Genomic DNA, 21,842 nt, shown 5'->3' with positions numbered 1-21,842 from the left:
TGGCAGTTGTCAATACATTTTTTCATGGATTTCTTCAATGCTCTGAATAGTCAAACTTCAGGTAGGCTGTATAATTACGATAAAGCAAAACCAGTATTGTTCCCATTTTAATAAATATAAAAAGTAAAGTAAAGCACATAAAATAGGACACCAGCAACCACTAAAATTAGGATAGCAAGTTCTGTGAAGAGTATACATTTGGACCACAATTTCATGCTTAAGATAAGGACATGTTTGGATTGTACACACCGTTTATCTCTTAACCGAATGAGGGCCAAAGGACATTTTTAAGTACACGCAAAAGATATGACAGTTTGCTTACAGTGCAAAATGAGTCTCTCAGCATTCAGTTATGGGAGCTGCAAACTACATTGAGCACAGATGCCAGTCAGAAACTAGCTAGGCAGTTTCACAAACAGTTTGCACACGAGTAGGTAGTTAGTCCAAAACATAATCCATCGGTGTAGGCTCACTTTCAAGGAGTGTGTGTGGTGTACACTAAGACTTGCTTAAAGTATGGATAGCCAAAACAATATATTCATATCTGAATATTTTTGAGGCTACAATCTAACAACCTTCATCCTTCCCACAGGATGTACTAACTAACTCCTCGGAGTTCAAAGTTAGAAATGTACTGAAACCTTTACCATACAAACATTAAGAAGTGGTGCTTAAATAGAAAAGTCAAAACAGTCAAAAATGTTTAACCCATTTTGAGGACCATTCCACCGAATCCCAGATTAAACTTTGTTTGCACCACAGCACCAAAAAAGAGTAAGGCAATGGTTAGGCATTGAAGGCACCCAAAGGGGTCTTGTTGAAAACCAATGTGGTAATGGGGCCGCATATTGGACTTGTCCATTGTTCATAATGAATTCAAGGAGCTTTGAAGAGCTCTATAAAGCAAATGGAATGTTGTCAAACTAGTTCATCAACAATGTCTACATCTCATCAGTGTGGGCTGGTTTGGTGGGGTCAAGGCTTGCACTCCCTTTTCCTGTTGCTGACACCAGGGCCAGAGGTTCAGTAAGCCCGTCAATCAGAGTCGAGCTGTTCCCTGGTTGGCTCTCCTCCAGGGCCACACCCTCAATGTCAGTGATTTTGGGACTTTCTATTGGTTGCTTTAGTATTATGGAAGCATCCGGGGGATCTGATTGGCTGAGGTCACGGGAAACGGGTAGGGAATCGGGCTGAATGATACGGTTGTCCACATCCTCAGCAGCTTGCAAGGATGAAGCAGGATCTGTGAGGATGTTTCTGGAGATAACTGAAATGGTAAAGAAGAGGGAAGGCTATTTAACTTTCATAGTTTTCAGAGGAAAAATGATCCATTATTAATTCCTAAATAGATAACTAACCTCCTTTTGGTGTATAGTCCTCTTCTATGGATGAGGCGCCCCAGTGGAAGGGGCTGTAACTTGGGAAGATGATGAGGCCCAGAGAGAAGATGATAATCTGATGGGAAACAACAGACACACGTTCAATTAACTTTTTTTAAAGATCACCCTGAAAGTACGCAAAGGCATGGATGAAAGACATGTTGATCTCACCATGACGCAGGTGCTGGTCTGTGCTGCTTTAGTGACCGTCTGCTTGATCAGCGACTGTAGTCTGCGCAGCTGAGCCAGGAGAGACCTGTGCATGGAGATATTATAAAAACACCAGAACTAACAAGACACAGACATCTTCATTGAGCATCATCAGTGCAAAAAGGTGATGTTAGCCAATTTACTTACATGTTGTGTTTCTCCAGCTGTTCCACGGTCCTCTGCAGCTCTTTGTTTTGCACTGAGCAAGCTGCTGCCCTGAGACACAGAAAATACCTAGGGTCACTGACAGAAAAGTATTCCTACTGTCCGGCAGTGTCACCCCATTGGGGAGAGTCAACAATAACTCAGTGGCAGAATAGAACAGAAGGACCCATTGTCAGGACTTCCTACTGCACATGCCTCACTGTTGTACCACAAATGAAAATGCTAAGGAAATGCAAGTGAGTTGTTTATAGAGGATATTATCCACCATGGACTACAAAGTGGGTCCAATTTTCATGGAGCCTAATCGAAGCCTCAGGCCTCACCTGCTCTCAAGCCCATCCACATAGTCCTTCTTCCTGCGACGGCTGTCTTGGGCTGACTGTTTGTTGCGTATTTTGCGTCTCACTTTTTTCAGAATCCGTTCCTCGGCCTAGAAGGAATTCAGTCCAGTACATTTAGATGCAATTCAACTCAGAGCTAAACAATTTCACTCAATTTCAGTCAAATCATATAAAATATACAGCAAAGTAATTTGTTATGTCAAAGTTGTTATGCAAAAGTAATGTAATCCAAGTGCATGCAGGGAAGTAATGGATTTGGGGTACATAGAATAGTGTACAATCTACCGTGCGTGTGTGTCTGACCTTGGTGAGGGGCAGGTTGTTGGGCAGAGAGATCCCCTCTTGGTTCAGCAGTTTCTGCTCCTCCTCAGTCAGTGTGAGGTCAGGGTAAAGCTGATCAGGAGAAGAGGATATTGTGTTTATAATCCTCACCGCCATAATCCCATAGAGAGACACTTGAACAACCACCGGGGTCTCAGACTAACAATCCCCCTCCCCCACTATCTTCTTATTGTGCCTATCTTCTCCATTCATTAGGGATTGAGGCCTATGGATTTCACCACATCTTTACAATAAATTTGCAGGCCTCCATTATAAATAAGCGGGAAAGATTGTCACTATGTAATTACATCTAATTAGATGGTAAAAACATTCCCTATTCATTTGGGATTGAGCCCTGCAGCTTTGTCCTAATGCATACGGCGGGATCTTCATAACAGATGCCATTGAATATGGATTTATCTTGGCATAAGACCACTTTTGTGGTGTGAAAATACCAAAAAACTCTTATTTTGGAGTCAACTTGCCCCTTTTAAGTCTCACCAGCGGGCTGTCTGGACTGGTGGGGCCTGAGGTGGAACCAGAGAGGGTAGAAAAGTGACCATGGTCAAATCTACCAGCGGATACTAGGGGTAACTCGTTGACGATACAGGACTCCGAGATCAACATCTGAGAACTCCACTCATCTGTAGCAGAAGACATAGAAAAAGAGAGTAAACTCCCACCCAACACACATGGACTCACACACACATATGCGTGTGCGCTAGCGTACACACACACACACACACACACACACACACACACTCACCCAGTTCTATGGAAATGACATCAACACTATGCTGCTCTGGCTCCGTCTTGATGTTGGCCAGGGTGCTGATGTCATAGACCACCTGATAGATAGTTGTGGGGACCTGAGAGGGGTCCACCGTGGCAGTTAGGGGGCTCTTGGAGCAGGGTTCCTCAGAGATGCCACTGTCGCTCTCTGAGGAGGTCTCCACTGGGTCTCTGGTAGGGAAGACGTCATTTGGATTGATGGCATAAAGCACATCCTCTGGCTCGCTGTCGTTTAGACCCTGTAACATATGGAGAGGAATTTGGTAATACTTTAAGCAAATGGGTATAATACATTTTTACATGTTAATAATGTGTTAATAAATAAAGTTGAGTAAATATTGCCCCAGGTCTTTACAACTTGGCTCACTATATTGTACAACTAGTCATAATGGGAAACCATCCGCACACTTTGGGGGTCTACCGTGCATTCATCCAGGGGTTTTTCAGAGCCAGCATAGATAACATCAGAGCAAGAAAATGGCCCTTCCAGTCCCCAACTCTCCTCTGCTTTGTGTCCGAAAAACAGCTCTCCATTCTCTATATCCATGTCCTAGAAGAAACAAAACAGCAGTTAGAAGTATTACAAAATATTTATCAATTCAGTTCACTTTTGTGTACTTCTCTTATTGCACTGTCAATGTTACAACTCTTTGTTATTAAAGTGTTTGAAACTCATATCTATGTTGTTGTAAGTGAAGATTTATAAAGCATGAAGAAGGTGTGGCAACTGCTCAGAGAGCTGTTAAAGGGTGGAGCTATATCTATTATTACTGTTTAATCAGTGGGAGTCCTTTCGCAAGAGGATATCAGCATCCTGGTACACGCACGCACGCACGCACACACACACACAGTTGTATTAAAAACTGATAGGCTTTCTCAATAGCAATTGTACCCCCTCATAAAATCACAACTGTTACCCTTTTTTGGCCTCATATTTAATATGTAGGCCTACTAGTTAGGCTAGCAGAAATAATAATAGTACGTGACCCACACCATTAGTATTTAATAAACTATAGTCTGTCTATACGTATGTTTTCTATATCGTAGGCTATTGCATGAATATTTCAGCCAATTGTTCAGATAATGATCTCACACTATTAAATGCCGGAACTTAAATAAAGTTGATCCATTAAAATTCAACATTCGTAAACGATTTCCTTCTTGGTTCGTATTAGATGTTGAGTTTGACACGACACCTCGGTCATGTGTAGGATTCCGTTCCCTGTCAAGCAGGATAAACAAGTGTTACATTGTACTCTCCGACTATAACTTCATGTCACCACAAACAACTTACTTGTCTGCTGCTGTTTTCAGAAGCGATGATTCTTCCGAATATATATATAGGTCTACTTCAAGAACATTACAACAATAGTAGGCCCAACGTGAGGAGAAAAATGCAGACGAGTAGTGTTTAAAGATCAACCAGTGTAAGACGCATTTCTCCCAAAAATCCAGCTGGCAATTCTCATGTCAATCATCCCGGAGGGCGAATAACCATACTGACACGGCGGATGTGCGTCGCCTATACGCAACCGTTGGCTCTAAAATCACTAACTGATAGAGTATGTGGATTTCTCTCTGTTTCTTACTTATTCCATAATGCAAAAACATGTCCCTTTTATAAATCAGTACATTTACACCAACATTGTACAGTTCATAAACGTCAAATAACCCTGAAGTCCCTCCCACTTTACGCCTTTGATTCGGCAGGGCAATTTATGTGTGAAAAATGTGTGGGCACAATGTAGCAGTGAATTAGAGATTGTACTGGACATACTGGAAAAGAACAGTTACAGTATCGTATTGAACTCAAAAGACCTATACTTTTGCCAACATTCTCTAATGAGACGTTTTTGCAGTAGGAAAGTCAGAGCAAAACCAGGGGATCATGGCAAAATCTAAAAGTGTGTCACACCATCTGGAGTTCTGACTTTGAACAGGTCATGGATATGTCAAAGCAGTTTTGATGGTTTGGACTACATGGCTGGCACGTCAATAATGGTTGGAAGAGCCTGGTCGGTTGGTGTTCCTTGCAAAAATGGATAGCAGAGTGGTGAGTCAATCTTTGTATGTGTTCACTGCTCTCTTTGCACTTATCTATTTCAAATAGACACTAATCTTTTTGTCTCGCCATTCTTTGTAGTTGATTGACTGATCAAGAATGGAAAAGGCAGCCAAATGTTGCGATCTTGAATGCAACTTTGTGAAATTGTATCATTCCCTTTACCCTGTAGGTGGCGTTAGAGTCTGTCCTGCTGGTGGATGGTGGGGAGACCATTGTAGTGCAAGGGCTGTGGGTGGCTCCTAGTGTGAGTGGCCAGGGGATTACTGGTCCCATCCAGAGATGCCTGCAGTGTATGCCTGCAGTCACTTTCCACAGGTCACTTGCCCGAAGACTGTGCCGAGAAAAAAAAAAAGCTGATGCTCCAGATACTCAACTAGTCTAAAGAAGGCCAGTTTTATTGCTTCTTTAATCAGAACAACAGTTTTCAGCTGTGCTAACATAATTGCAAAAGGGTTTTCTAATGATCAATTAGCCTTTTAAAATGATAAACTTGGATTAGCTAACACAACGTGCCAAAGGAGTGATGGTTGCTGATAATGGGCCTATGTAGATATTCCATAAAAAATCTGCCGTTTCCAGCTACAATAGTCATTTACAACATTAACATTAACACTGTATTTCTGATCAATTTGATGTTATTTTAATGGACAGAAAAATTAGCTTTTCTTTCAAAAACAAGGACATTTCTAATTGACCACAAACTTTTGAACGGTAGTGTATGTATGGACAAGCATCATGCAATGTATCTTGAGCTGAAATAGCCTTCTCTCTTGAATCACCTATTGTGTATTGTTCTTTATTTGTGTTGTGAGGTAGGTGACATAGGACCTTTCCTTGAGGAACTACAACAGAGACTCGACCAAGAGTACAAGGCTGAGGCCTTCAACCCAGTGACCCTGAGCCAAGCAGAGGCAGAAAAAGCAGTGCTGAGCACATACGTAGTTGCAAACCTACTGCCGGGTTGCACCATTATCAACGACTGAGAGCCACTGAAGTTTATGGAGGCTAATCTGGAAGTGCTTCGCAGGAGGGGGCTAACCTGGCTAGCAGACTGCCCACTCAGGCCCAATACCCTAAGTCTCCGCACCAGACCACGCACCAGGCCACGTTGCCCTCCATTTTAACATCAACATTTTTTGGTCACAGCCTTGATTCAGTCTGTACTCTGTTCCTGGCACAGCTTAGAAACCTGCCCTGATGCTTGAGTGGATATCTCGTCTTCTATACTTACAGTACCAGTCAAAAGTTTGGAAACACCTACTCATTCAAGGGTTTTTCTTTATTTTGACAATTTTCTACATTGTAGAATAATAGAAGACATCAAAATTATGAAATAACAAATACGGAATCATGTAGTAAACAAAAAAGTGTTAAACAAATCAAAATATATTTTAGAATGTATATTCTTCAAAGTAGCCACCCTTTGCCTTGATGACAGCTTTGCACACTCTTGGCATTCTCTCAACCAGCTTCACCTGTAATTATTTTCCAACAGTCTTGAAGGAGTTCCCACAAATGCTGAGCAATTGTTGGCTGCTTTTCCTTCACTCTGCGGTCCAACTCATCCCAAACCATCTCAATTGGGCTGAGGTCGGGTGATTGTGGAGGCCAGGTCATCTGATGCAGCACTCCATCACTCTCCTTCTTGGTCAAATGGCCCTTACACAGCCTGGAAGTGTGTTGGGTCATTGTCCTGTTGAAAAACAAATGATAGTGCCACTAAGCGCAAACCAGATGGGATGGCGTATCGCTGCAGAATGCTGTGGTAGCCATGCTGGTTAAGTGTGCCTTGAATTCTAAATAAATCACTGACAGTGTCCCCAGCAAACCACTATCACACCTCCTCCTCCATGTATCACGGTGGGAAGCACACATGGGGAGATCATCTGTTCACCTACTATGCGTCTCACAAAGACACGGCGGTTGGAACCAAAAATCTCACATTTGGACTCATCAGACCAAAGGACAGATTTCCACCAGTCTAATGTACCTTGCTAGTGTTTCTTGGCCCAAGCAAGTCTCTTCCTATTATTGGTGTCCTTTAGTAGTGGTTTCTTTGCAGCAATTGGACCATGAAGGCCTGATTCACGCAGTCTCCTCTGAACAGTTGATGTTGAGATGTGTCTGTTACTTGAACTCTGTGAAGCATTTATTTTTTGGGCTGCAATTTCTGAGGCTGGTAACTCTGATGAACTTATCCTCTGCAGCATTGGTAACTCTGGGTCTTCCTTTCCTGTGGCGGTCCTCATGAGAGCCTGTTTCGTCATAGCTTGATGGTTTTTGCAACTGCAATTGAAGAACCTTTAAAAGTTCTTGACATTTTCCAATTGACTGACCTTCATGTCTTAAAGTAATGATGGACTGTTGTTTCTCTTTGCTTATTTGAGCTGTTCTTGCCATAATATGGACTTGATCAATTACCAAATAGGGCTATCTTCTGTATACCACACCTACCTTGTCACAACACAACTGATTGGCTCAAATACATAAAGAAGGAAAGAAATTCCACAAATTAACTTTTAACATGGCACACCTGTTAATTGAAATGCATTCCAGGTGACTACCTCATGAATCTGGTTGAGAGAATGCCAAGAGTGTGCAAAGCTGTCAGTGAGGCATCAAGGTGGCTACATTGAAGAATCAACATTCTTAAATATATTTTGATTTGTTTAACACTTTTTTTATTGCTACATGATTCCATATGTGTTATTTCATAGTTTTGAGGTCTTCTATTTTTCTACAATGTAGAAAATAGTAAAAATAAAGAAAATCCCCAGAATGAATAGGTGTGTCCAAACTTTTGACTGGTACTGTATGTGCATCCCAGTATCCATCCTGGGCTAAAGCAGTTTTGTCAGAACCCTTCCAGTGTCATGTTCTTCAAGAATTATTGGAAGGAGCTTTTGCTGGAGACCTTTATCAATATCTGGAGCTGGAGGAAACACAATTTGTATTTATTTTACCTTTATTTAACCAGGTAGGCTAGTTGAGAACAAGTTCTCATTTACAACTGAAACCTGGCAAAGATAAAGCAAAGCAGTGCGACACAAACAACACAGAGTTACACATGGGATAAACAAACGTACAGTCAATAACACAAACTAAAAATCTATATGAAGTGTGTGCAAATGTAGTAGGATTTGGGAGGTAAGGCAATAAATAGACCAAAGTGGCGAAATAATTACAATTTAGCAATTAAACACTGGAGTGATAGATGTGCAGAAGAGGAGCAAAAAATAAGTAGCAATATGTGGATGAGGTAGTTGGGTGGGCTATTTACAGATGGGCTGTGTACAGGTGCAATGATCGGTAAGCTGCTCTGACAGCTGATGCTTAAAGATAGTGAGGGAGATAAGAGTCTCCAGCTTCAGTGATTTTTTCAATTCGTTCCAGTCATTGGCAGCAGAGAACTGGAAGGAAAGGTGGTCAAAGGAGGAGGTGGCTTTGGGGATGACCAGTGAAATATACCTGCTGGAGCGCGTTCTACGGGTGGGTGCTGCTATGGTGACCAGTGAGCTGAGATAAGGCGGGGCTTTACCTAGCAAAGACTTATAGATGACCTGGAGCCAGTGGGTTTGGTGACAAATATGAAGCGAGGGCCAGCCAACGAGAGCATACAGGTCGCAGTGGTGGGTAGTATATGGGGCTTTGGTGACAAAACGGATGGCACTGTGATAGCAAATTGGATGTAGTCTAAGTAGAGTGTTGGAGGCTATTTAGTAAATTACATCGCCGAAGTCAAGGATCGGTAGGATAGTTAGTTTTACGAGGGTATGTGTGGCAGCATGAGTGAAGGACGCATTGTTGCGAAATAGGAAGCCGATTCTAGATTTCATTTTGGATTGGAGATGCTTAATGTGAGTCTGGAAGGAGAGTTTACAGTCTAGCCAGACACCTAGGTATTTGTAGTTGTCCACATTTTCTAAGTCAGAACCGTCCAGAGTAGTAGTGATGCTAGACGGGCAGGCTTGTGCGGGCAGCGATTGGTTGAAAAGCATGCATTTAGTTTTACTTGCATTTAAGAGCAGTTGGAAGCCACGGAAGGAGAGTTGTATGGCATTGAAGCTCGTCTGGAGGTTAGTTAACACAGTGTCCAAAGAAGGGCTAGAAGTATACAGAATGGTGTCATCTGCGTAGAGGTGGATCAGAGAATCACCAGCAGCAAGAACGACATCATTGATGTATACAGAGAAAAGAGTCTGCCCAAGAATTGAACCCTGTGGCACCCCCATAGAGACTGCCAGAGGTCCGGACAACAGGCCCTCCGATTTGACACACTGAACTCTATCTGAGAAGTAGTTGGTGAACCAGGCGAGGCAGTCATTTGAGAAACCAAGGCTGTTGAGTCTGCCAATAAGAATGAAGTGATTGACAGAGTCGAAAGCCTTGGCCAGGTCGATGAAGACGGCTGCACAGTATTGTCTTTTATCGATGGCGGTTATGATATCATTTAGGACCTTGAGCGTGGCTGAGGTGCACCCGTGACCAGCTCTGAAACCAGATTGCATAGCGGAGAAGGTACGGTGGGATTCGAAATGGTCGGTGATCTGTTTGTTAACTTGGCTTTCGAAGACTTTAGAAAAGGCAGGGTAGGATAGATATAGGTCTATAACAGTTTGGGTCTAGAGTGTCTCCCCCTTTGAAGAGGGGGATGACCGCGGCAGCTTTCCAATCTTTAATGATCTCAGATGATACAAAAGAGAGTTTGAACAGGCTAGTAATAGGGGTTGCAACAATTGCGGCGGATAATTTTAGAAAGAGGGTCCAGATTGTCTAGCCCGGCTGATTTGTAGGGGTCCAGATTTTGCAGCTCTTTCAGAACATCAGCTTTCTGGATTTTGGTGAAGGAGAAATGGGGGAGGCTTGGGCAAGTTGCTGTGGGGGGTGCAGAGCTGTTGACCGGGGTAGGGGTAGCCAGGTGGAAAGCATGGCCAGCCGTAGAAAAATGCTTATTGAAATTCTTGATTATCGTAGATTTATCAGTGGTGACAGTGTTTCCTAGCCTCAGAGCAGTGGGCAGCTGAGAGGAGGTGCTCTTATTCTCCATAGACTTTACAGTGTCCCAGAACTTTTTGGAGTTTGCACTACAGGGTGCAAAGTTCTGTTTGAAAAAGCTAGCCTTTGCTTTCTTATCTGCCTGTGTATATTGGTTCCTAACTTCCCTGAAAAGTTGCAAATCGCGGGGGCTATTCGATGCTAATGCAGTACGCCACAGGGTGTTTTTGTGCTGGTCAAGGGTCAAGGGCAGACAAGTCTGGAGTGAACCAAGGGCTATATCTGTTCTTAGTTCAATTTTTTTTGAATGGAGCATGCTTATTTAAGATGGTGAGGAAAGCACTTTTAAAGAATTACCAGGAATCCTCTACTGATGGAATGAGGTCAATATCCTTCCAGGATACCCAGGCCAGGTCGATTAGAAAGGCCTGCTCCCTGGAGTGTTTTAGGGAGCGTTTGACAGTGATGAGGGGTGGTCGTCTGACCGCGGACCCATTACGGACACAGGCAATGAGGCAGTGATCGCTGAGATCCTAGTTTAAGACAGCAGAGGTGTATTTAGAGGGCAGGTTGGTCAGGATGATATCTATGAGGGTGCCCGTGTTTACGGATTTAGGGTTGTACCTGGTAGGTTCCTTGATAATTTGTGTGAGATTGAGGGCATCTAGCTTAGATTGTAGGATGGCCGGGGTGTTAAGCATATCCCAGTTTAGGTCACCTAACAGTATGAACTCTGAAGATAAATGGGGGGCAATTAATTCACGTATGGTGTCCAGGGCACAGCTGGGTACTGAGGGGGGTCTATAACAAGCGGCAACAGTGAGAGACTTATTTCTGGAAAGGTGAATTTATAAAAGTAGAAGCTCGAACTGTTTGGGCATAGACCTGGATAGCATGACATAACACTGCAGTCGATTGAAACTCCACCCCCTTTGGCAGTTCTATCTTGGTGGAAAATGTTGTAGTTGAATAAAACAAACTTTGGGAGGAGGCTTCTGATGTTAACATGCATGAAACCAAGGCTTTTACAGTTACAGAAGTCAACAAATGAAAGCGCCTGGGGAATAGGAGTGGAACTGGGGGCTACAGGGCCTGGGTTAACCACTACATCACCAGAGGAACAGAGGAGTAGGATGAGGGTACGGCTAAATGCTATAAGAACTAGTCGTCTAGTGCGTTGGGGACAGAGAATAAAAGGAGCAGATTTCTGGGCGTGTTTGAATAGATTCAGAGCATAATGTACAGACAATGGTATGGTAGGATGTGAGTACAGTGGAGGTAAACCTAGGCGTTGAGTGGCGATGAGAGAGGTTTCGCCTCTGGAGGCACCAATTAAGCCAGGTGAGGTCTCCACATGTGTGTGGGGTTGGACAAAAGAGCTATCTAAGGCATTTTGAGTGGGACTGAGGGCTCTACAGTGAAATAAAACAATAAGAACTAGCCAGAACAGCCGAGTGATCATAGGGGCAAAAGAGAAGCAATAGGTGAGCCAGGGTGCCGTTCTGTAGTCACTTACTACGCTAGGGGAGGAGGGGACACAGCGTTCAGAAAAGCGTTCAGAAAAGCTAGCGGGCCGGGGCTTGTAGATGGTTCTTCGGCAACATCGTAACAGAATATCCTGTTGAGACCACATCGGGCGATTACGTCGGCAGTCCAGTCGTGATGGATCTGCGGGTCTCCATGTCGACAATAAAGGGTCCAAGCCAATTGGCAAAGGAGGTATTGTAGCCCTAGAATTAGCTGCTATATGGGCCTAGCTCGAGGCTAGCTGAAGGCTAGATGGTGCTTGCATCGGGACAGAGGCGTTAGCTAACAGTAGCCACTCGTTTGCAGCTAGCTAGCTGCGATGATCCGGTGTAATGATCCAGAGCGGCAGGAATCCGGTGTTGTGGTAGAGAGAGGCAGTCCGATATGTTATGGGTTGATATCGCGCTGTGCAGACTGGCAGGTGTTGTCCGAGCTAAGGCTGGTTGGTGACCGAGAAAAAGGTGAAGACCGCTAGCCGCGGCTAACAAGAACTAGTAGCTAGTTAGCTGGCTAGCTCCTGATGGAAGTTCCAGTTATAAGGAATAAAAATAGCAGAGCCGTACCACATTGAGTGAGGCGGGTTGCAAGAAAGTATATTTAGTTCGTAGATAGAAAGTGAGATTAAGATATATACGAAAAAGACCGGCTATTTACATTCCTCTCTACATTCTCCTCTTCTGTCTCTGCTGCTAAAGCCACTAAAGCCACTTTCTACCACTCTAAATTCCAAGCATCTGCCTCTAACCCTAGGAAGCTCTTTGCCACCTTCTCCTCCCTCCTGAATCCTCCTCCCCCCCCCTCCTCCCTCTCTGCGGATGACTTCGTCAACCATTTTGAAAAGAAGGTCGACGACATCCGATCATCGTTTGCTAAGTCAAACGACACCGCTGGTTCTGCTCACACTGCTCTACCCTGTGCTTTGACCTCTTTCTCCCCTCTCTCTCCAGATGAAATCTCGCGTCTTGTGACGGCCGGCCGCCCAACAACCTGCCCGCTTGACCCTATCCCCTCCTCTCTTCTCCAGACCATTTCCGGAGACCTTCTCCCCTACCTCACCTCGCTCATCAACTCATCCTTGACCGCTGGCTACGTCCCTTCCGCCTTCAAGAGAGCGAGAGTTGCACCCCTTCTGAAAAAACCTACACTCGATCCCTCTGATGTCAACAACTACAGACCAGTATCCCTTCTTTCTTTTCTCTCCAAAACTCTTGAACGTGCCGTCCTTGGCCAGCTCTCCTGCTATCTCTCTCAGAATGACATTCTTGATCCAAATCAGTCAGGTTTCAAGACTAGTCATTCAACTGAGACTGCTCTTCTCTGTGTCACGGAGGCGCTCCGCACTGCTAAAGCTAACTCTCTCTCCTCTGCTCTCATCCTTCTAGACCTATCGGCTGCCTTTGATACTGTGAACCATCAGATCCTCCTCTCCACCCTCTCCGAGTTGGGCATCTCCGGCGCGGCCCACGCTTGGATTGCGTCCTACCTGACAGGTCGCTCCTACCAGGTGGCGTGGCGAGAATCTGTCTCCGCACCACGTGCTCTCACCACTGGTGTCCCCCAGGGCTCTGTTCTAGGCCCTCTCCTATTCTCGCTATACACCAAGTCACTTGGCTCTGTCATATCCTCACATGGTCTCTCCTATCATTGCTATGCAGACGACACACAATTAATCTTCTCCTTTCCCCCTTCTGATAACCAGGTGGCGAATCGCATCTCTGCATGTCTGGCAGACATATCAGTGTGGATGACGGATCACCACCTCAAGCTGAACCTCGGCAAGACGGAGCTGCTCTTCCTCCCGGGGAAGGACTGCCCGTTCCATGATCTTGCCATCACGGTTGACAACTCCATTGTGTCCTCCTCCCAGAGCGCTAAGAACCTTGGCGTGATCCTGGACAACACCCTGTCGTTCTCAACCAACATCAAGGCGGTGACCCGTTCCTGTAGGTTCATGCTCTACAACATTCGCAGAGTACGACCCTGCCTCACACAGGAAGCGGCGCAGGTCCTAATCCAGGCACTTGTCATCTCCCGTCTGGATTACTGCAACTCGCTGTTGGCTGGGCTCCCTGCCTGTGCGATTAAACCCCTACAACTCATCCAGAACGCCGCAGCCCGTCTGGTGTTCAACCTTCCCAAGTTCTCTCACGTCACCCCGCTCCTCCGCTCTCTCCACTGGCTTCCAGTTGAAGCTCGCATCCGCTACAAGACCATGGTGCTTGCCTACGGAGCTGTGAGGGGAACGGCACCTCCGTACCTTCAGGCTCTGATCAGGCCCTACACCCAAACAAGGGCACTGCGTTCATCCACCTCTGGCCTGCTCGCCTCCCTACCTCTGAGGAAGTACAGCTCCCGCTCAGCCCAGTCAAAACTGTTCGCTGCTCTGGCACCCCAATGGTGGAACAAACTCCCCCACGACGCCAGGTCAGCGGAATCAATCACCACCTTCCGGAGACACCTGAAACCCCACCTCTTTAAGGAATACCTAGGATAGGATAAAGTAATCCTTCTAACCCCCCCCCCCCTTAGAGTTAGATGCACTATTGTAAAGTGGTTGTTCCACTGGACATCATAAGGTGAATGCACCAACTTGTAAGTCGCTCTGGATAAGAGCGTCTGCTAAATGACTTAAATGTAAATGTAAATGGGATAAGACAAAGACAAATGTCCTACTGCTACGCCATCTTGGATCCGCTGTGTCGGATTGTGTCGTTGAGCATTCATGTACATATAATAACACCGTAAATTCAAAAGCCGTATCTACATACTGAATTCCAAACCAGGCCTTTAGCCAAAATGTCAGACAATGTGTTTAATATATTCATGTCCTTTATACTGTATTTCATGGTTTATTCATATTATGGCAAATATAAATTGGATAGGATCTCCTGTATACTATGGCAAAATAGGACAGTTATATATGACTCATGGAACTCTGTTTTTCTCTTTTTTTATACAAGGCAAGGTTTGTCTCTTTATGATCTCACTTCATAAGAACTGGGTTGTGGCATCAGCAATTTCTGCCTCAATAAATACATTAAAAACATTGTGTTGGTGATCTTTTGAAAAACACAGATGGGCCTAAATTCTAAACAATATACTATGCAATCAAGATATTTTTATTCTATACAGGAAGTAATAACATACATTACCCACTGAGAAAAATTACTTTGAAAATAGTTTGCCATACGTTGACATCACGTGCCTTTCATGTGCTGAATGAAAGGTTTGAAGACGTCTTATACGGACATAAAAAATACGTCTGTAATGGATGTCAAAAAGACAATTTACAGACGTGAAACATATGTATTTTTCTGTCATTGATTCTATGGACAAATTTCAACTGCACATACATTCTCAATGAAGTATGCATTCTATCACAATAATATAGGAAAGACTGCAACTGAAGACTGCAACAGAATATTTATTATTGCTCCCATCTGTCACATGCACTTAATGTTAGATTTTGGTGCCGTATTCTTTCCATTTTTTAATAATGGATTTAATGGTGCTCTGTGGGATGTTCAAAGTTTCGGATATTTTTTATAACCCAACCCTGATCTGTACTTCACAACTTTGTTCCTGACCTGTTTGTACATATGCACGCACCACTTTTCCGTTGTAATTTTTTTGAAACAAGTTATTTTTTTCGTTTCACTTCACCAATTTGGATTATTTTGTGTATGTCCATTACATGAAATCCAAATTTAAATCAATTTAAATTACAGGATGTAATGCAACAAAATAGGAAAACGCCAAGGGGATGAATACTTTTGCAAGGCACTGTAAACACCTTTTTCTCACACTTCGAGCGTTAACGACTCTGATCTGCCGAGGAGAGCCCCAAGGAGTTAAGTCTCCACAGAGGACATATGTAAGTCATTCAAACGTGTTAACCCTCGCAAGGCTGCCGGCCCAGACGGCATCCCGAGCCGCAACCTCAGAGCTGATGTGTTTTCGGACATTTTCATCTCTCTCTAGCTTAGGCCGTTATCCCCTCCTGCTTTAAGATCTTCACTATCATCCCAACCCGTAGCACTCACGCTTTGAGGCTAGTCAAAGACCACATCACCTCCTCCGTCCCTGACACACTCGACCCTGCATCACTGCCTGGTATGGCTACTCCACCGTCGCTGACCGCAAGGCTCTACCGAGGGTGGTACGCTCAGCCAGTATGTTTAACAAGTTTAAACATCCCATTGGAGTACGGCAGTTTAGTACAGTAGAGCACAGTACGGTATGGCCCGGTACAGGAGTTTTATTCAATAGAGTACATTAGAGTAAAGTAGGGTACAATACAGAGCACTATAAAAAATAAATTAAAAAAAGACATCAACGTCTGTAAATGCTTGGTTGGTAAGTGTAGGCCTATACTTGTTCACTATAGTACTTCCCACAAATCTAAAAGCAGGATCAGTGGAATTTGAGGATAGTAGGAGATTCCAGCATTTTTCTTAGGCTACTCGTCATGTTTCATTGTCATGGCTGTCATCCCATTTCTGACACCAGTGTAGCAAACAACAAACTCGGTTCTTGGCGTGAAAGGCAAACACCCTATCGGACCAATCATAGAAGTATATATGTAGCCAAATCAACGCCAGCCTGGACCAGACCTAATCTAAACAGATCATAGCCGTCTGTTGACGTTGAAATCAAGGCCAGTCCGGACCGCAGCAAAAAAATATATATAAATACCACTGGTCCAGACAGGACCAGAAAAAACGACGTCCAAATGACATTGCCTGACGGTAAATGCTTAGCTAGTATGTAGCCTACTAGGTTAGGGAATGCAGCAGAGGTGTGGTACTGGAACGCATGCCATTGTCATATTTCGCACATTTACTGGACTGATACAAAGTCTAGAGATGGCACATGATGTCCCCTCAATTCTTCATCTGTTGCAATTGTGTGCGATTTAATAAGTGATACAATGTACAGAATTTCTTGTATCAAAAGTCCACGAATGAATAGACCGCGATAGTTCGAAGTTGCTCCGAAACAACTGATAAATTATCTGTTTATCGGACCCCCAATCTTGAGATGAACTATCGACAGCTAAAACGCAGATCTGACTTGAGATCAGATTTCACTGAGCGTTGATGAATCCGGGATATGCCCCTCCCTCGAGGTCGTCCCAGCCTCATTCTGATCAGTTGAATCATCACTTCCCGTACAGAGTGCAGTTTTTTGGCATAGCAGTAATGTCATTTTGCTGCCTTTTTTCCACTTGTTATTAAGTCTGTGCCAATACAAGCTGCTCACCAAGGCTGTCCTTTTATGAGAGAATACGACAGAAGGTAGTACATTATTTATTGCTTGCTATTTGTAATGTGAGAGATGCCATAGGCAGAAAGCTATACGTTTAGTCAAATTGTTGAAAACTTTTTATGGACTAGCGATAGTTTTTAACTTTCTAAACAGCTGTACATGATATTATAACAGTCCCAATTTAATGTTATCTATCTGATGTTAGATCAGTCACATACTTTCTATTCCCCCCCTTTCCTTCACAAACTGTACGTTTCTATCCTTTCACATACTGTATCTGGGAATTCATGTTATTTGTTTGCCAAGATCCCAGAGCAGATGCTACAATGTGACATTGTCACAGACGTCTCTCACCCTAAACCATGGGCACTATGAAAATGTATGCAATAAATGTCAAACTGCATTTATTTGTATTGACTTGATTTGAATGTAGGTAAATGTTCCTCAAACTTCTCTGATGCAGGTGGTCTACCCCTCCCCATTCGACTGTAAGCCAATGGAGGGCGTCTGAGAGCTACTCTTTGCTGTTTCACTCAGGCGTGAAAGAGAAGCAGGGAGTGCAGAGATGGCTCTCAGAAAAGGATCTTCTGTTGCCCTCTCCGGGTGGCCATCTGAAGTGCAGATGAACCCAGCTTATGTCCCTGGCCTGGAGGTAAAGCTGGGAGCACTGGTTGTTCTTTTCTCCATCACACTGGTCTGTGGCTTCGCCCCTTTGTGCTTAGTCAGGGGGGCAGGGAGGTGCAATGTAGACCCAGGTAAGTGGTACTTTAGATCAGAATGAATTTTGAGAATGTGATTTAAAGGTAAACCCATTTGCATTAAATACAAATTTGATAGTACTCCTTTTGAATTTAATAGAACCTAACCTTCCTTACATTTCTTTCCCATTGTAGAAGTGCTCAGAAAGTTACTTTTTGGACCTGAATGGCAAAATAGTCAAGAGATAAAATACTCGGTTGACCTATTTTGCATACACACCATACCATGAGACATCCATCTCTTCATCACTGGAAAAGATAAACAGTTGAGATTTACATATTTAAAAGCTTATGAACATGTTTTTTAAACATTTTTTTTTCTTAAATGTCAATTACACACAATGTTGACTTGGATGGGAATATCAATTGTTTTATATTATACTGTCAATCCTCCATAGGAAACCTATTGAAATATAGATCATAGAATAGACATGACCATTTTAAATTGACATTCGACAATGGGTGGACCAGCGGAAATCTTTGTTAGTAATTAGAAGTAAAAATGTCATTTAAATTAAAATGTCAATGGTGTAACAGCTAAATTACTGAGGTCTGAAGGGATAGGTCCATTCTATGAAATATATTTCTATGATTGAAATGACACCCACCCTGTATTCAAGAGCATGTTGCGTCTCAACCGATGGCAGGCACAACACAAAAACCTCAGATGTAAAAATAGGGTCTAAGCTACAACATACAGTACCAGTCAAAAGTTTGGACACACCTACTCATTCCAGGGTTTTTCTTTAGTTTTAAAATGTTCTACATTGTAGAATAATAATGAAGACATCAAAACGATGAAATAACACATATGGAATCATGTAGTAACCAAAAAAGTGTTAAACAGATCAAAATATATTTTATATGTATGTGAACATGAAGATTATTTTTTAGATAATTGATGTTAAGGTAAAATAATATTTATTAAAAACATTTTTCAGTAAATTATTAAGTAGTTTGATAACCCTGTTTGTAAGCTTTTAAATGGCATCAAACTCAACCGTTTATTTTTTCCAGTGATGAAGACATGGAATGTCTTATTGTATGGTGGGGTATGCAAAATGGGTCAATTTTTAGCACTTATCTCCTGAATGTTTTGGGATCGAGGTCCAAAAAGTCACTTTCTGACCACTTCTTCCATGGGAAAACATGTAGGAAAGTTTTGTTTAAATCAAATGGGATGCTGTCAAAAAGTGATTGAATTCAAACGGATTTATCCGAAAGGAAGTCCTGGGTGTAAACTTACTTGTTGACTCCTATGTGTTCCTTCCTTTTACAAACCCTACATGAAACAGAAAGACCCCCAAATCCATGTAAAGACAGTAGCATGTAAGTGGGTTCAACTTCCATGCACATCCGATAACTTTGCACAGGGCTGAATAATAAAGTGCAGATAAATTAGTAAAAGGAAGACATACCTACTCACTTTTGTGTAATCTGTTCCCGGATGTTGTCAGCTGTAGTCTGTCAAATCTGTATATTTTTTCCATGGAGACCAGATGAAGACAAACAGGTTAAAACATTGACATTGTTGTAGAGCCATTCAATAAACTTGCATGACTGGCTGATACATTTGTGGCTGAGTTGGGTCTATTGTATTCCACAGAAACGCGTCACAAGGTAGTGAGCTTGGTGAGCTGCTTCGCTGGAGGAGTGTTCTTTGCTACTTGCCTTCTGGACCTGGTGCCTGACTACCTATCTGGGATCAATGAAGCATTTAGTAGCCTGGGCATCACAGTAAGAATTTGGGGAAGTCCCCATTAGCGGTGTCTTTTTTTGGTTTCTGCCCTTCTGTTAGTCATTTCACATCTGATTAGTATTTAGGAAGTACAGCGTTATCTTGGCCTGCCCTGTATTACTTGATGTCAGAATTACATTTTTAATCTTTGTCAAATTTGAATGCTGAGAAAAATACAGATGAATGACTTAGAGAGAGTCATTGTAGTCATCAATTTCTGTTCGCAGACACCTTTTTTTAATTGATTTTTTAAAATGTTACATTTGTCAGCTTAATTTGACTGATTAGGCTATCTTTGCGGTTGTTAGTTCTTCCAAGTAAGTTATAAACTGTGTGTTATCCTCTTATCTGTCTATCTACCCCTTCCAGCTTCAGTTCCCTCTACCTGAGTTTATCATAGCCATGGGCTTCTTCTTGGTCCTGGTGCTGGAGCAAATAGTCTTGGCCCTCAAAGACCGATCGGCGGGCCACTCTGAAGAAAGACGCGCACTATTGGTGGACTCCAGCGTCCAATCACATGACAGAGATGGCCGGAGACACTCCCACCACTCCCATGGTAGGGAGGAATTAGGGGGAGAGGATGCCCACTTCCATGTGGACTTTAACTCTACCTCGGCCATCCGGGCCTTCATTCTAGTATTTTCCTTATCTCTGCACTCAGTGTTCGAGGGCCTGGCTGTGGGGTTACAGGAGGACAGTCAAGAGGTGCTGGAGATCTGTGTTGCTCTACTCCTCCACAAGAGCATCATCTCTTTCAGTCTAGCCCTAAAGCTGGCCCAGGGCAAGCTGCGGCGGGCAGCCGTGGTAGTTTGCCTCCTGCTCTTTGCCCTCATGTCCCCAATGGGCATTGGGCTGGGCATTGCCCTCACCGAGACCAAGTCATCCCCCCAGCACCAGCTGGCCAGGTCCACCTTAGAAGGCCTGGCGTCTGGCACCTTTATGTATATCACCTTCATGGAGATCCTGCCCCATGAGCTAAGCTCCCCGCAGAACCGCATCCCCAAGGTGGCCATGATTCTCACTGGGTTCGCAGTGGTCACTGGGATGCTGTTCATCAAAATGTAAATATTCTGTAGATCAATCCTTTGGGTCTGATTCGATCAAAAACTGACAGCCCTTCTGGGAGTTAAGACAAAAACAAATTTCCTCTTGCGCCGTGAGAATGCAATTTGGACTGATAAGCATTAAACAATGTTTACAGCATGAGACCAAAAGATACTCAAGCGTGTTATTAATTCAAACAAGTTTTCTTAAGGTGCAGGGAGAATGCTGGTTTGCCTTACACTGGAAACTTGATTATTTTAGTTTTAATATGTAGATGAATGTTATTCATTCAGATTTAAAAAAGGATATATGCTAATCCTGCCATGCTTTGAAATTAACATCATATAACATTTTCTATTTTAGATATGAGAATTTGAATGTATCTATATTTTTTATATTAACAATAACATACTTCACAAATGGCTTTCTGTATACCGTGATGTGGTCAAAATGACCTGATTTAAAAAAAGGTAATATGAGCATTATATAACTCCTGGTTTGATATTATAGCATACCTAATGTTTTGCTGGCTGTGAAATCTAACTAGCTGTGTCCTGAATTGTACACACATTTGTTTGTTCAGTAGTATGACTGCCTAGCCCCTAAAAAAAACATAAGAGCATATACAGCTGGCTACTACTTTAAATGCTTAAAAAGATACATGGAGTGGTTGCTCTTTGTCAGAGCCTTACATTGAGATCTAAATATAGGCCCTTATTTCACTGCCATGTGGTGAGAGCTTTGAATTCGTCCTCTATTCTCTTGTAAAACTTGAGTTTGAATAATTGAAATGGCTGCTCTTGTTTTTATGTTCACTTTTATATCAGCACTTGTTTATCTGTACCTGGTTTACTGATTAAAAGTAATCTGAAATAATTGAACATGTTTTCTATTTATTTTTCACCTGGAGAGCGATAGGATTAGTGATGAGTATGATAGTGATCAGACAACCAGTCTGGCAGTGTATTTTACTACTGAATAATCAGGTTAATATGCAGCCTTTTTATTTTGAGAAAATCAACCAATACAATAGTTGTATTTTGGAACAATTTAACGTTTTTTAATCAATATCCAAAATATCCATTACACAGTACTGTAATTTCTGTGTTGACCTAGCCTTGCATAAAAAATAAAATAAACTACATGCCCCAGATTGGCTTGGGCGCTCACTTTCTCCTCCCCCCACCAAGTCAGATGGTTTCGACTAGCTAGTTACCACAGCTACAAAGTCAAAATTAT

The 21,842-nt window shown here is 43.0% G+C and overlaps 2 protein-coding genes and 1 pseudogene across 4 annotated transcripts; 2 read left to right on the top strand and 1 right to left on the bottom strand.

Moving 5' to 3' along the window:
• Positions 1-94: 94 nt before the first annotated feature.
• LOC139573614 (cyclic AMP-responsive element-binding protein 3-like protein 4) lies at positions 95-4,701 on the bottom strand. Of its 3 annotated transcripts, none has more exons than XM_071397270.1 (10): positions 4,503-4,701; positions 3,615-3,758; positions 3,183-3,447; positions 2,918-3,060; positions 2,399-2,488; positions 2,078-2,184; positions 1,737-1,805; positions 1,551-1,635; positions 1,359-1,455; positions 95-1,267 (listed from the first exon to the last, which is right to left on the bottom strand). In XM_071397270.1, exons 2-10 carry the CDS (start codon positions 3,753-3,755, stop codon positions 942-944), a joined length of 1,323 nt encoding a protein of 440 aa, XP_071253371.1. In that variant the 5' UTR covers positions 3,756-3,758; positions 4,503-4,701; the 3' UTR covers positions 95-941. The 3 variants fall into 3 exon arrangements, with proteins under 3 accessions (XP_071253371.1, XP_071253369.1, XP_071253370.1); XM_071397268.1 differs by having other exon boundaries at positions 2,381-2,488; positions 4,503-4,699; XM_071397269.1 differs by having other exon boundaries at positions 2,381-2,488; positions 3,630-3,758; positions 4,503-4,699.
• On the top strand, positions 3,918-12,429 carry LOC139572590 (histidine N-acetyltransferase-like; annotated as a pseudogene).
• Positions 12,430-15,942: 3,513 nt separating this feature from the next.
• LOC139573615 (zinc transporter ZIP1-like) lies at positions 15,943-21,484 on the top strand. The gene is made up of 4 exons (XM_071397271.1): positions 15,943-17,092; positions 17,527-17,818; positions 19,428-19,558; positions 19,929-21,484. Exons 2-4 carry the CDS (start codon positions 17,629-17,631, stop codon positions 20,622-20,624), a joined length of 1,017 nt encoding a protein of 338 aa, XP_071253372.1. The 5' UTR covers positions 15,943-17,092; positions 17,527-17,628; the 3' UTR covers positions 20,625-21,484.
• Positions 21,485-21,842: the final 358 nt, after the last annotated feature.

Source organism: Salvelinus alpinus, chromosome 4 (genome assembly GCF_045679555.1).
Source record: "Salvelinus alpinus chromosome 4, SLU_Salpinus.1, whole genome shotgun sequence".
In the NCBI taxonomy this organism is placed as follows: Eukaryota; Metazoa; Chordata; class Actinopteri; order Salmoniformes; family Salmonidae; genus Salvelinus; species Salvelinus alpinus.
The sequence above is the reverse complement of the archived record's forward strand: the minus strand, read 5'-3'. Positions and strand labels throughout refer to the sequence as shown.

What these genes read in the sequence shown, in the direction of transcription:
- LOC139573614 (XM_071397268.1), bottom strand. Translation starts at nt 3,755, where the DNA reads ATGGATATAGAGAATGGAGAGCTGTTTTTCGGACACAAAGCAGAGGAG. An exon ending in GCACGGTAGACCCCCAAAGT is followed by an intron (nt 3,448 to 3,614) that starts GTGCGGATGGTT and finishes CATATGTTACAG; the next exon opens with GGTCTAAACGACAGCGAGCC. An exon ending in TGTCATTTCCATAGAACTGG is followed by an intron (nt 3,061 to 3,182) that starts GTGAGTGTGTGT and finishes CTTCTGCTACAG; the next exon opens with ATGAGTGGAGTTCTCAGATG.
- LOC139573615 (XM_071397271.1), top strand. Translation starts at nt 17,629, where the DNA reads ATGGCTCTCAGAAAAGGATCTTCTGTTGCCCTCTCCGGGTGGCCATCT. An exon ending in GAGGTGCAATGTAGACCCAG is followed by an intron (nt 17,819 to 19,427) that starts GTAAGTGGTACT and finishes TGTATTCCACAG; the next exon opens with AAACGCGTCACAAGGTAGTG. An exon ending in TTAGTAGCCTGGGCATCACA is followed by an intron (nt 19,559 to 19,928) that starts GTAAGAATTTGG and finishes TACCCCTTCCAG; the next exon opens with CTTCAGTTCCCTCTACCTGA.